Source organism: Mus caroli, chromosome 4 (assembly GCF_900094665.2).
Source record: "Mus caroli chromosome 4, CAROLI_EIJ_v1.1, whole genome shotgun sequence".
In the NCBI taxonomy this organism is placed as follows: Eukaryota; Metazoa; Chordata; class Mammalia; order Rodentia; family Muridae; genus Mus; species Mus caroli.
In genome coordinates, this window is record NC_034573.1 from 87,033,657 (window position 1) to 87,047,971 (window position 14,315).

The 14,315-nt window shown below is 41.7% G+C and overlaps 1 protein-coding gene across 2 annotated transcripts in view; it reads left to right on the top strand.

The window, feature by feature from the left end:
* Positions 1–14,315, top strand: part of Tek (TEK receptor tyrosine kinase) — a 116,766-nt gene that overhangs the window by 29,090 nt on the left and 73,361 nt on the right. For both annotated transcript variants that reach the window (XM_021160928.2, XM_021160929.2), the window contains exon 2: positions 13,035–13,346. In XM_021160928.2, the coding sequence (XP_021016587.1) occupies positions 13,035–13,346 (312 nt within the window). The remainder of the gene's footprint in view (positions 1–13,034; positions 13,347–14,315) is intronic.

Sequence of the window (14,315 nt, forward strand, 5' to 3'; positions counted from 1 at the left end):
AAGACTACCAGCCCAGAGATGGTCCCACCCACAAGGGGCCTTTCCCCCTTGATCACTAATTGAGAAAATGCCTTACAGTTGGATCTCATAGAGGCATTTCCTCAACTGAAGCTCCTTTCTCTGTGATAACTCCAGCTGTGTCAAGTTGACACAAAACTAACCAGTACACTGGGTTTAAAGTCAATTGCACTTGGTGGCTGCTGTAGTTCTTCCAATTCAACCTTGTGGATTGCCTTGGTGTTGTTTGTATTTTGAGGCTAATCGTGCCCTTCCCCCCTCCTCCCTCCTTGGAGCGGATCACCTGCTCAGGTGATTCCATGAGAACCTGATCCCCAATTTAATTGAAAATAAAGTCTAGAGCCTGTGACTGGCCAATGGAAGGGAAAGGCAGGGCTGGAAGTTTTAGAGAAGGAGAAAGGAAAGACAGAGACAAAGGGGCGGAGACGGAGAGAGAAGATGGAGAAAAATGAGGTGGAAGATGGAGCAGACCCACGTGGCCTGGAGGAGCTGTAAGTAGCTAGGGATCTCATAGTTGGGCCATAGAATAGTGTAGTGATATATCTGCCCTACACTAGGCATGTAGCTTATAAATAGCCTCAGCAACCAGGGCCAGCAGCAAGGGAAGAAGACCAGGAGAGCTAGCGTGAGTGCTGAGTGAGACCAGGGCAGCTGTTGGTCCTGGATCCTAGCTGGGCTTAGGGTGGATTTATAAAATTACATGCTACACAACCCAATCATATTAAACATATCTATAATCTGTAGACAGTGCTTGGGCACTGCAGAGGTGAAGGTGAGCAAAGCATAGTTTTTTTTTTTTTTCTCTACTGCTTCACTCTCTAAGGAAGGGGACAGACAAGTCAGGGGTAAGCTAGAACCCCTCATTAATTTGGTTAGTTGTGTGTTCTTTTCTATTTAATTTTTACTTTAAAAATATAAAAAATATAAAGGAAGTGGAGTATTAAGTATGTGAGCAGTGAGTGTTCACACTGCTTCCGCCCCACTTAGGATCCCTGTGCCTGACAGTTTGACTAGCTGGACATTATCGTCAAGGGTTATGTGTAACAATGTTTGCCACCAAGTGAAAAACTTCTTTACATAATACTCTAGTTGCAGAGAGGTTTTTGGCTTTTTCCATGGTCAAATGTGTCAGTATTTTCCTTCATGGTTTTGATTATTTTCATGCCTTTGAGTGTACAGACTAAGTCTGTTTGAGACAGAGACTATATTCTATTCTTTTCTCCACCCACAAAATGTAGCACAAAACCCAGTACTGAAGTATTTATTGAATATACTTATGATAGTCTCATTTTTTGTGTATGTATGTGAGTGTTTGTGTGAGTAGGTGCACATGCATGTTTGTGGGTATGGGTCTGCATGTGGAGGTCAAAGACAACCTTGAGTGCTGTTTCGAAGACATGATGTACCTTTTTATTTTTGGAAACAGTCTCTTGTTCCTCTGGGCTCACCAATTAAACTTGGCTGGCTGGCTATTGAGACCCAAGGAACCACCTATCTCTATCTCTCTAGCTCCAGTGTTACAAGTGAATGTCATTGCATCCAGCTTAGTTATCAAGCACTTTACTGAATGAGCCATTCTTCAGCATCTAGTCTCATTCATTGTTAACCTGTTCCTTTGTTAATGTGTGACCTATATCAATTATCTCCCAAGCATTGTATTAATTGTTAGATGTAGAATGATGTGTAAACTAGATTTCTTCATGGTATTTGCAGTGGAGCATGGTGACTTATAGTATATTTACTACCAATGAGATATGTGTATATGAGTTCAAAATTTCATATTTCTGTGACATGATATTGGGTTTATTGAGCATCTGTGAGTCGTTCTTTCTCCCTTTACTTTTTTCATTCTTCCTTTCTCTTTGTTTATTTCTTTTTTGAGACAAAACCCTTCAAACTCATGATCTTTCACCTCTGTCTTCTTTAGTGCTAAGATTATAGGCTGTACACTACCATGTTGGGCTTGAGATTTTAATTTTTTTAACCTACAAAATGGACTATGAATGCCTTTTTTTCAACATCGTGACACTTTCTTATTGATAGTGTTTGTAAAGGCTATAGCATAATGTTTCCTGTTTAATATATAATACAAATGGTAGCTTTCTTTCCTGAACAGCATACTAGTAAGCCTGCCAGGTGGCCTAGATTTTCTTTTGGCAATCTCAGCAACCATCATGATTCTCAATTGCTTTCATGGTAAACTCATTTCCTTGTTTTGTTCCTGTAATAAGTTTTCAGTGGGAGATTTTAGCTGCTCTTTGTGTGTGTGTGGATGTGTGTGCGTGCATACACCAATACACATACAAGCCAAGCCATGAAATTGTTGTCTTTATTAGGAGCTAATGAAAAGGATGATGAAGAGCTAAGGGTGTGCTGTCATGAAGAACAGAGGTTTCTTCTTCTGGATGATGACATACACCTTTTAGGGCAGCATAGAAGATTAGGGAATTTGGAAGGCTACTTAGGTAGCAGAAGAGGCCAGAAACTAAAAGTGGTTGAGTCCAAACAGAGTCGTGCCACACCACACATTTCCTGGTAATGAATAAACAAGGTTCAGTGAGGGAATTTGTCTCAATGTTAGTCTTATTCTCATTGTGACCAAATCAACAAGAAGGCTTCTTAGAAGAACACCGATTTCAATTGACTCATGACTTTAGAGGTCTTAAGTCTGTGGTTCATGTCTTTGTCTATTCAGTGACAGTGGTGAAGTGGCACATGATGTGGTGGGAGCAAGTGGGCGAGGTTACTCACATCCTAAGCACAGGAAGCAGAGAGAGGAAGGAGCTGGAGACCAGGCACAACCTTCAGAGGCATGCTCCCAGTGACCAACTTCCCCCAGCAAGTCTCTACCTCCTCCAACACCTCCCCAAAACAGCATGGTGAATGGAGGTCTAAACATTCATCCCAAGAGGCTATGGAGAAGGCAGCTCATCCTCAAACCATAAAAGTCAAGCTGGATCAGGCAGGCCATCATCGTCGGGCTTGGATATCTTATCCCTGAGTATTCCTATACTTTTTGCTGTCCATCTTTTCCTACTTTTTGATTACTTCTCTTCAGTCTCTTTTCTCCATCGTCCTAGTTTCTCTTGGTGCTATGCTGACAGATTTGTAACTGCTCGAAATTCCCCAACCCTCAATATATCTTTGGTCACTTATTTGATCGCCCTGGAGTGAGAGAAAGGGTGACAGAAAAAAGTGAGAACTTGAGGACTGGCTTTAGCTTTACTTTGTGCTACTACAGATCACTTTCCTTTTTGTCGTAAAATGTTCAGCTTCTATCAGATAACTCCAAGGTTCTGGTTTTAAAAACGGTCCCCAGCTTGATAGTACCACACTCCTTCCAACTCTGATATCTCCCAGGATGTCAAACGTCCAACATGTCCAATGAAATCTATCTGTATGGATACTCAGCTTGTCTGATGCTAGTTACAACTAACCCATATTATTTATTTATTTATTCTGTATGGGGAGAAAATGTCTTTTTTTTCTATCAGACAGACAAGGACCTCATTTGGCTAGAAAGCAGGGATAGAAAGTGGGAATGCCCCTGGAAGAAACTGGCTTGGCACAACTCCTGGATAAAAATAGTTTGCTGTAGGGACACGGTCCAGTCACTTCCACAGTGCACTTACCCGATTGTCAACTCCTAGTTATATATTAGTAATTTCCTTTGTTATTTCCAGTCTTGTGCATTGTGGTATCATCCTGTTAGATGTCTAATATCTTGGAGGAAACTTTGAGGATGAAGCCATTGCTCAAACACTTGGTGTATATATAAAAGGATCACAGAGAACAAAAAGGAAAGGGGTAATGCTGTGGAAAACAGGCTTGGGGAACTGGGTTCCTTCCAAGGAGACTAGAAGGCAGAAACATTCTAAAAGTAACTTACCATAGGTTTTAGGATGCAACAAGTATACTTTTTTTATTTTTAATTTTTTATTACGTATTTTCCTCAATTACATTTCCAATGCTATCCCAAAAGTCCCCCATACCCCCCCCCCACTTCCCTAGCCACCCATTCCCATTTTTTTTGGCCCTGGCGTTAACCTGCTTGTGGACGTTGTACATCGTGGTGCGCACTAGGCTCCGCACCACGATGTACAACGTCCACAAGCAGCTTCTGTGTTTGCTAGGCCCCGGCATAGTCTCACAAGAGACAGCTATATCTGGGTCCTTTCAGCAAAATCTTGCTAGTGTATGCAATGGTGTCAGCGTTTGGAAGCTGATTATGGGATGGATCCCTGGATATGACAGTCTCTAGATGGTCCATCCTTTCATCACAGCTCCAAACTTTGTCTCTGTAACTCCTTCCATGGGTGTTTTGTTCCCAATTCTAAGAAGGGGCACAGTGTCCACATTTTGGTCTTCATTCTTCTTGAGTTTCATGCGTTTAGCAAATTGTATCTTATATCTTGGNTATCCTAAGTTTTGGGCTACTATCCACTTAAAAGTGAGTACATATTCTGTGAGTTCCTTTGTGATTGTGCTACCTCACTCAGGATGATGCCCTCCAGGTCCATCCATTTGGCTAGGAATTTCATAAATTCATTCTTTTTAATAGCTGAGTAGTACTCCATTGTGTAAATGTACCATAATTTCTGTATCCATTCCTCTGTTGAGGGGCATCTGGGTTCTTTCCAGCTTCTGGCTATTATAAATAAGGCTGCTATGAACATAGTGGAGCATGTGTCCTTTTTACCGGTTGGAACATCTTCTGGATATATGCCCAGGAGAGGTATTGCTGGATCCTCCGGTAGTACTATGTCCAATTTTCTAAGGAACCGCCAGACTGATTTCCAGAGTGGTTGTACAAGCTTGCAATCCCACCAACAATGGAGGAGTGTTCCTCTTTCTCCACATCCTCACCAGCATCTGCTGTCACCTGAATTTTTGATCTTAGCCATTCTGACTGGTGTGAGGTGAAATCTCAGGGTTGTTTTGAGTTGCATTTCCCTGATGATTAAGGATGTTGAACATTTTTTCAGGTGCTTCTCTGCCATTCAGTATTCCTCAGGTGAGAATTCTTTGTTCAGTTCTGAGCCCCATTTTTAATGGGGTTTTTTGATTTTCTGGGGTCCACATTCTTGAGTTCTTTATATATATATTGGATATTAGTCCCCTATCTGATTTAGGATAGGTAAAGATCCTTTCCCAATCTGTTGGAGGTCTTTTTGTCTTATTGACAGTGTCTTTTGCCTCAACAAGTATAATTTAATGTCCACGTTAGGACAAATTTAAGAAGATTTCAGAAGGCAATCCTTCTAACCATTAAAAAAAAAAAAAAAAAAAAAAAAAAAAAAAAAAAAAAAAAAAAAAAAAAAAAAAAAAAAAAAAAAAAAAAAAAAAACCTCCTGACCAGTAGTTATTCTTCTGGAAAAATTGTTCTGTCTTTTTATGTCTTGCATAGCCTCAGTAACTTGAATCCTGTTTTGCTTTATTCTAGAAATATACTTATTTATATTGTTAGTGTGTGTGTATCTATGTGCCCATGTACATGAACCACGGGCTGTGGCTGGAAGTCTGAGGACAAACTTATGGAGTTAGTTCTCTCTGCTTTTACACGAATCTCTGGGATCTTACAGGTCACCAGGGTCTTAGAGTAACTGCTTTTCTAAACATCTACAAACTCTCCTCTTCCCATGCCAGTCAGGTCTTAAGTTTACTATTAAACCACCTCATAGAGGTGTGCAATTTCCTATCATGGTACTCGTATTATATTCATCAGTGTGATTAATTTTTCATATCTGTTTTTATCTTTGTAAGCCATGGGAGATTTGTAATCTCCAAGGCCTACCATTTAATAAATAAACAGTGTTTATTTAATGGACATACATATTTTATGGATAATTTTCCTCTTATAATTTCTTCAACCAATTGCCCAACAGTTCTACGTAGCTTTTGCATTATCTTTGTTTCCTTGGCTCATTACAGGGATCTAAATTTCAAAACTGCTTTTAGCTAAGGCCTTTTGGGGTTCATTGCCCTTCACCTGGTCTTTGAAGTGCTTTGGGATAAGATAGAACTAATAGTCATTTGAAATGCACGTGACTTTCAGATACCTTTCTCTGTTACAAATGGAGAGTCATTTAATGTCCTCTGAGCTTGCCAGTCCTTCAGTTCATCAGAAGCTGATTATTAGAGCTGTGTGCCACTGAGTCTGGAGTGTGCTCTATGGAGTGTCCTCAATGGAGTATGTTTTATAGAGTATGCTATTGCTGTTTCACAGTGGAGTAAATTCTCATTGACATTCATGACTGAAGCTTTCATTCATCTGTTTGAAAAGGAGTTAAAATTGATGACTTTTAAATATGTTTAATAAAGCAGTATCATTCTTCTTGTCAAATAAAAATCACATGTTGAGTCTAAGTTTAAAAACACAGGAAGATTTGAGCAGCCCAGGAAGACTGTGACTGCACATGTGGGAAGGAGGCAGGTTGGAACTCATTCTGTCACATTACTCCGTTGTATTCTCAGAAACTTCATAAGCCCCTTTTAAGAGAATAAAAAATAATGATTCCTTGAAGTCAAGTTTAAAAGCATGACTCTTTCTCCAAGTTTGAGTTCAATTTAATTTGACTATACAGGTGTTGATTCAGGTCCAAAGTCATCCTGTGACTACTTCTAAAGAAAAAGATTTTCATTTCCATAGTGTTGTTAATTACCATGCAAAGCAATAACAAGTGGAAGAAAATCGAAGCGTGAAAACAAATGTTAAGGTCTGGGGATATAACTCACTAGAATGCTTGTCAAGCATTCAGAAGGCCTTGAGTCCAAGTCCCAGCATGATTCAAAACAAAAGGAGGAGTTGGAGAGATAGCTCAGTTGGTAAAGTGTTTGCTAGGTAAGCATGGAGACCCGAGTTCAACTTCCAGTACCCACGTAAATTAAGTCAGGTGTGCTGCTACATTCTCGTAAGCCCAGAGCTGGAGAGGTGGCAACAGGCAGATCCCTAGGGCTTGATTGGACAATGGACCTAATCTAATCAATAAACCAGGTATCATTGAGAGACCCCATTTCAAACAACAAGGGGGTGGCTCTGGAGGAATAGCACCCGAGGTTAACCTATGTTCCTGACACTCATGTATATTTACATGTATACACACCTGTATACATGCATCTGTACTCCGACTGCTGCAATTATTGGCACACAGGGTCATGTCTGGCTTTTTACATGGGCATTTGGGTTTCTAACTCAATGCCTCAGGTCCTCCTGAGGCTGGCTCATACCCACTGTGCCATCTCCTCAGTCCTGAAAGATCTGCCTTTTGACAGCTTTCTCAGGAAAATATTCTTTGCAACATGTGCTGTGTGTTTCACGAGCTGTGCTGTTGCTACCATGTCTCCCATAGCATCTGTAGAAGGCTTCTTTGACAGGCCTGCAAGATGTATCCCTGAGTAAAGGCTCTTGCTGCTGCCTGATGACCTGACTTTGATCCTGGAATCCACGTGGTAGAAGAAAATCAACTTCTACAAGTTGTCCTCTAGCCTCTACATATGCAACATGTCACACATGCCAACACACACACACACACACACACACACACACACACAAGATATAGTTTTTAAAAAAGACTTTAAAGAAGCCATAGGCTACAGTCATGCCCAATGCAAGGGGCCTCTGCCCTATACTCTGAAATCTAACTACCATCCTCTTTCTCTTTATTAAATTAGATTGTAAGCTTTCCCTGTCCCCAGCATCTCTGTGTGCTGTCATATTCTATGTAATCACTGCAAAAACTGAAATAGAACATGTGTCATTTAAATGTGAGTTAAGAAAGTAAGTGGGTAAGGGGATAAGTGAAGAGACACGTATATCTATAGCCCTTTCCCCCTTTGGTATATAAACTATTAACAATAAAAAGGTATTATCGATTCATTTCGTCCTGGACCCACCCATGCTATGGCTTCTGCAGCCAGTGGTCTTTGTGTGAGGACCCAGAAGTGGTGGACCACTCTGTTGGCTCTCATTCTCCTCAGTTACTCCTGATCTTCACGGAGCTTGTTTCTAGACTGCTGGCCAGAAGATGGCTGCATTCTCTATCCTTTGCATCCTGTCTGGGCTCTTGCCCCCAAGGTGGATGCTACACTGGGGTCCACACATTATGCCTCACAGTCCTCTTGGTGAGACCAGAGTCCTCTTTCTTCGACACCCCATAGAAATGTGTTCATTTCCCATCCATGTAATGGAAGTAAAAGCAAAAGCCACTTGTCAGTGTGGATGTTAAATGCCAGGAAAAGTTTGCTGCTGCTTCTCAAAGGTTTCTACGACATGGCGGTGACAGGAGTCGTGAGGGCCTCCTCCAGAAGAGCTGTTTGTGGCTCCTGACCTTCTTCAGGGGAGTGCAATGACATCTACTCTTTTGACATTTACTTTTTATGTGTAGGTAATTTTGCACATTTAAGTACATGGCAAAAGATTTCTTGTCAGCATTTCCTCCTGACCACTCAGTATTCCCCTGCTAGGTAAACCCTGTACTTTTTTTCATGTATCACCTTCTAAAAGTTATTTAGACACATACATAGATCTTACTTTGAGAAAACTAAACAGACGTATGTGTATCTTTGTGTGTGTGTGTGTGTGTATATATATATATATACATATATATATATATATATATATATATATATATATATATATTCTAGGAAGCTAGTAGATGTTTTTTTTTTTTCCCAAGAGCCCATATATGTAATTCCAGCTCCAGCATAAAAGGTCTGACTCTGTCAATAAACGGTTCCTGTTAGTGATGACAGCAGACCTCACAGATGCAAGAAGACTGATAAAATTGATATATTGAAAAAGGTGACAAAATCCAACCAAGTTCAGACTCCCGAGTACACGATTCCATTTTTCAGCACTGAAAGTGAGGAGAAGTAGCTGAGAGGGACAAGACCGTGCAGACCTGGTGCAGACCTAGCCGGTCTTTTCAAGCCAAGTGTGTTGTCTGTTATTTCCTAAAGCTGTAAAATGAGCTCTGCTCAGTGCCAGTGAGAGCAGGAGAGCAGATCTCATGCTTTTGGCGAGTCCGTTGACTGGGCCTAGAAATGGGGCTAGATGGAACTGCAGTGGAGGAATGAGAGTGTTTCCTTCCTGAGGAAGACCTTCTGTGGGCCATGCCTAAAATGAGGACAGCAGGAGGTGAGGTGCACTCAGTCAGGGGCTTGGCTGCCTTTGTGTATGGAAGAGGAGGCATGAGCTGGAGCTATTTTTGGAGGCTGTGATTTCACTTTGAGATTTTTCTGGCTCATCCTATCCGCAACAATTTTGTGATCTGTCTGGGTTGGCATTGACTGTCAATTGTATGCAGTCTCGAGCCATCCGAAAAGTTCCAACTGAAGAACTGCCTGAATCAGCCTTACTCATGGCTATGTCTGTGGAGGGTTGTCTTGCTTACTTGAGGGAAGAGGGCCCAGCCCACACAGCCCCAGTCCTGAGGCAAAAGGTCCTGGCTATGTAAGAAAGCTAGCTAAGCATGAGCAGGGAGCATCCCTCCACTGGATCCGCTTAACGTTTGCCCTACATGCCCTACATGCCCTTAATGATCAACCTTGACCCAGAAGTGTAAATTCTTCCTTCAAAGTTGTTCTTGGTCAAAGCAACAAAATGAAGCTAAAACATTATCTCTAACTTCCTGTTTCCCAGAGATCTTACAATTGAGGTTAGAAGAGGGATGCTTCAAGATTAAGCTTGGAAAACTATGCTAGGTCCATGTCCTCTCGTCCTCATGCATGAAATGTAACTAACTACAAGTCCTACTTATATTGAGTTGGCCTTGAAGTTCTTCTTTCTAGTTAATCAGATAAAGAACCTCCTAGTAAGGAAATCCTCAGGACACTACTGGCAACCGACCTGGAAACCAAACTGTACGACGAGTACTGTGCTTGGTGCTCAAGCAAGGTCTGGAAAATAAACTCCAGTCTGCTTCTGATCCGTGGCCACCTTTCTGTGATATTCTGTAAAAATGACGACATTTGTTTCTGTCTCCTTGTAATCTAAGAATTAAAAGGCAAGAGAAACTGGATAAAGGGGCGGGACTGGGAGTGAAGGAGGTAGGAAGAGGGGCATAAGAATGGGTAGAGAAAATCAGAGAAAGCAAAACAATAACATCATAATCAACAACAACAAAGATGTTGCCGGCTCCTTGCCGGCAGGTCCACGGGAGAGGAGAAAGGTCCCCGTCCGCCAGGGTCTCTCCGGGGCTGAGCGGGATGGTGAGTGTTGATGGCCCAGAAGAAACACACTGAGCCCAGGAGTCTTGTCAAAGCAGGAACTCAACTTTATGGCATCATCCTCTTATATAAATTTGGAACAGGGCTGGAAAGATGGTTCAGCGGTTAAGAGCACTGGTTGCTCTTCCACACGTCCTAAGTTCAATTCCCAGCAACTGCATGGTGGCTCACAACCATCTGTAATGGGATCTGATGCACTCTTCTGGTGTGTCTGAAGATAGCTACAGTGTACTCATATACATTAAATAAATCAATCTTAAAAAAAAGTTCGAGAGGGGGATTAGTGGTGGGGTAAGATGACTTAGGAGGTGGGGAAGGGTGGCAGATGGTATGGAGTGACTGACAGGGCCAATGGCAAAGCTCTACATCAGCAATGGCAGGGCAGAGGCAGGGCTAAACAAGTCTTGCTGAGTCTCCCCTATACAGGAGTGACTGAGACAGGTCTCAAAACTTGAGCCAGGCTTGGGTTTGTCCTCAGGGCCCAAACCAGGGCCAAAATGGGGCCCAACAGACATTATTTTTTCTAAGTCTGTCAGTCCATCTAGATAACCCTGCCCCATGCTTGGGACTGAACCCAGGGCCTCAGGTAAGGCAGGCAAGCATTCCACCACTGATTTATTCCCCTAATCCAGATTTTCAGTTTTTAAAATGTAAATGTGCTTTTCTTGTTTCTTAAATAAATGTTAAAGGTCAGTCAGTCAGTGGGGGTGAGGTTTAGTGTTAGGCATTCAGGAAATAGAGTAAAAGGAAATGAATTATGGTCATCAGGTGCTAGGTGTGTGTGTGTGTGTGTGTGTGTTGTATGACTGACATCACCTATAAGAACTGTAAGTATTTTATGGTATTTAGTCTTTATGGGGCAAAGGACTTACCAGCACCACTGTAAAGATGATGTAAATGAGCCCAGAGGGAGATGAAGTGTTCCCTAGTCATCATCTCGCTAATCTCGATAAGAATTTAGTGTGGAACCATAGTAATATTTTTCTGAAAATATCTCCTGCTTTTGAAGAGACTGAACTTTTGCCAGACTACAACTAAGTTTGTAATATACTTTGAGGTTACTTAAGTCTATGTATTCAATCTGCTGTCCTACTGTGTACTGTGCCTTCTAACTGGTTTAACCTGCCTTTAAGAAAACAATGTAAGTGACCCTTACCCTGCCTTGGATTTCCCATGCAATCAGCTTTTATACCCTAAGGGAATGCATAGTTTTAATCTTAACTAGGTACTCTCCACACCCCTGACTATGAATAATATACATTATGTGTGTATACTGTGGTAATAATTTGCTGAAAGCAGCCATCGGGTTGAGAACAACCTTAAACAACAAACACTATAACAGTTCAGAGCAACATGGATGTAGGTTGATTATATCTACACGTGGTTTTAGGTGCTATTCTGGAGTACTAAAGTAACGTTTCCCCCTTGTACAACTCTTAAAATTCACTGACTGAAAGTATCCCACATGCCTTCCCCTACCATGCTTTCTGTGCTGTTCAATAAATACCGAGCAGAGCCCTTTGTTACAACAGGGGAAATAGACAGACAGCTAGGACAGACACAAGTAAGACATGTATATCAGCCTGGTAATACGGACAGACTCCAGGCCAAGTTTCACACAGATTTTTCATAGGGAGAGGGATGGCCTTGCTCTTGGTCTAAACTACTCCAAGAGGAAGTCTCTTTTGTCACCATTATTGTGACACTGACACATTTTGTCGCCCCCCCTCTTCTGAGTTTTTTTAAATAATATTTTGAAAATGAAGGTCTATAAAGTTAGCATAAGTGGATATAGTTGTTGATGTAGACCTTTAGTGTGCTTAGTGGGCAGTATTATAAAATCAATTCACTAATTAAAAACTAATAATGATAATTTATTAATAATATTATACTATCTTCATTTCTTAGCTTAATTGAGCAAGCATTTAATTAATGCCTAACTATGCCTCAATCAATATAATAGAGCATATACATACATACTTGTACACACACACACACACGATATGTTCAAGTCTATTGCAGATCAGGTATGCAGTGGGGAAGTGGAAGAAGTAAGGTCTAGCAGATGAAAGGACTTGATTCCTTGGTAAAGAATTTTGATTCTGTCCAGTGGGATACAGGCACATGATCAGAACGTTTTAAAATGATTGTTCATATAACTATTTTTTATTAATTCATTATTTTATTTATTTATATCCCTAATGTTACCCTCTCCAGGTCCCCCCTTGCAGAGTTCTTCTCCCCATCCCCCTTTCCTTCACCTCTGAGAGGGTAACTCCCTAAGGGTGGCATCAAGTCTCTACAGGATTAGGTGTATCCCATTGAGGCCAGACAAATAAGTTGTCTGCTACATGTACAGGGGGCCCTTGGACCAGCCCATGTATGCTCTTTGGTTGGTGGCTTAGTCTCTGAGAGCTCCCAGGGGTCTGGGTTAGTTGAGACTGTGGTCTCTCTATGGGGTTGGCATCCCCTTCAGTTTCTTCAGTCCTTCCCCTACTCTTCCATAGGGGTCTCTGACTTCGGTCCAATGCTTGACTGTGAGTATCTGCATCTGTCTCAGTCAGCTGCTGGTAGAGCCTCTCAGAGGACAGCCATGTTAGGCTCCTGACTGCAAGCACAACATGACATCAGCAATAGTGTTACATATTGGTGCCTGCCCATAGGACATATCCCTTGCAGACCCCAAGAGAACCAATGACTGTTTTTAAATGAGGCTTTAGGCAAGAGGAGCTTTACTTGAGGAGTCATGTTAATGGCTGCCATGTATCATCCTCTCTTTTTCTTTTTAGGAGTAGTAGAAGGCGCCATGGACCTGATCTTGATCAATTCCCTACCTCTTGTGTCTGATGCTGAAACATCCCTCACCTGCATTGCCTCTGGGTGGCACCCCCATGAGCCCATCACCATAGGAAGGGACTTTGAAGCCTTAATGAATCAGCACCAAGATCCACTGGAGGTTACTCAAGATGTGACCAGAGAATGGGCGAAAAAAGTTGTTTGGAAGAGAGAAAAGGCCAGTAAGATTAACGGTGCTTATTTCTGTGAAGGTCGAGTTCGAGGACAGGCTATAAGGATACGGACCATGAAGATGCGTCAACAAGGTAACATGCTCTAAGTGCTGAACAGCTTGGATTCAGTGGGGCACACACACACATTTGACCTCTGTTGTCTTTGAGGTTGCCCAGACTGCCTGAGTGTAGAAACTGAAGGCACTGTCTTCCTCAGAGTTGCTTATCTCTCCTACACAGAATGTTAGAGATAGAAGATACAGCCCAGTCTAACCCTCTCCCTAAACTGGGACCAGTCAGGCCAAACTCTTATTATATATATCATGCCCAGTTGATAATATAAATGAAATATATTGTATATTCAAATTGATTCATAACATTATGCACATATAATTATACTGCATGTATATAATATGAAAATGTCTTTACCAAGAATATTGCCTATTTTAACATTGCTCATGTATTTTATTTATTTTATTTTTTGGTCTGTTTATACATACTCCTAAAGGTAGTTAATGTTTTAAAGGAAAATATGCTCTAAGATATTTTTTCAGAAAGGTAGCAGGAAATCTGGCCCAGCAGTCTGGAGCTCTCGTTTTATCTTGTAGAAGAGCTGGGCAAGGTTCTTAGGACCCACATCTCGAGGCTCACAGTGCCTGTAACACCAGTGAATATCTTGACACTCTCTTCGGGCCTTTGAGGCCATCTGCATGCATTTGTACATACCCACACTCAGAACATACATATATACACACACACACACACACACAGAAAGAGAGAGAGAGAGAGAGAGAGAGAGAGAGAGAGAGAGAGNAGAGAGAGAGAGAGAGAGAGAGAGAGAGAGAGAGAGAGAGCTGAAGAGATGGCTCAGAGGTTAAGAACAGTTGTTGCTCTCTCAGAAGACCAGGACTTTTTTTTTTTTTTTGGTTTTTTTTTTTGAGACAGGGTTTCCCTGTATAGTCCTGGCTGTCCTGGAACTTACTTTGTAGACATGGCTGGCCTTGAACTCAGAAATCTGCCTGCCTCTGCCTCCCAGGCATGTGCCACCACTGCCTGGCTTGG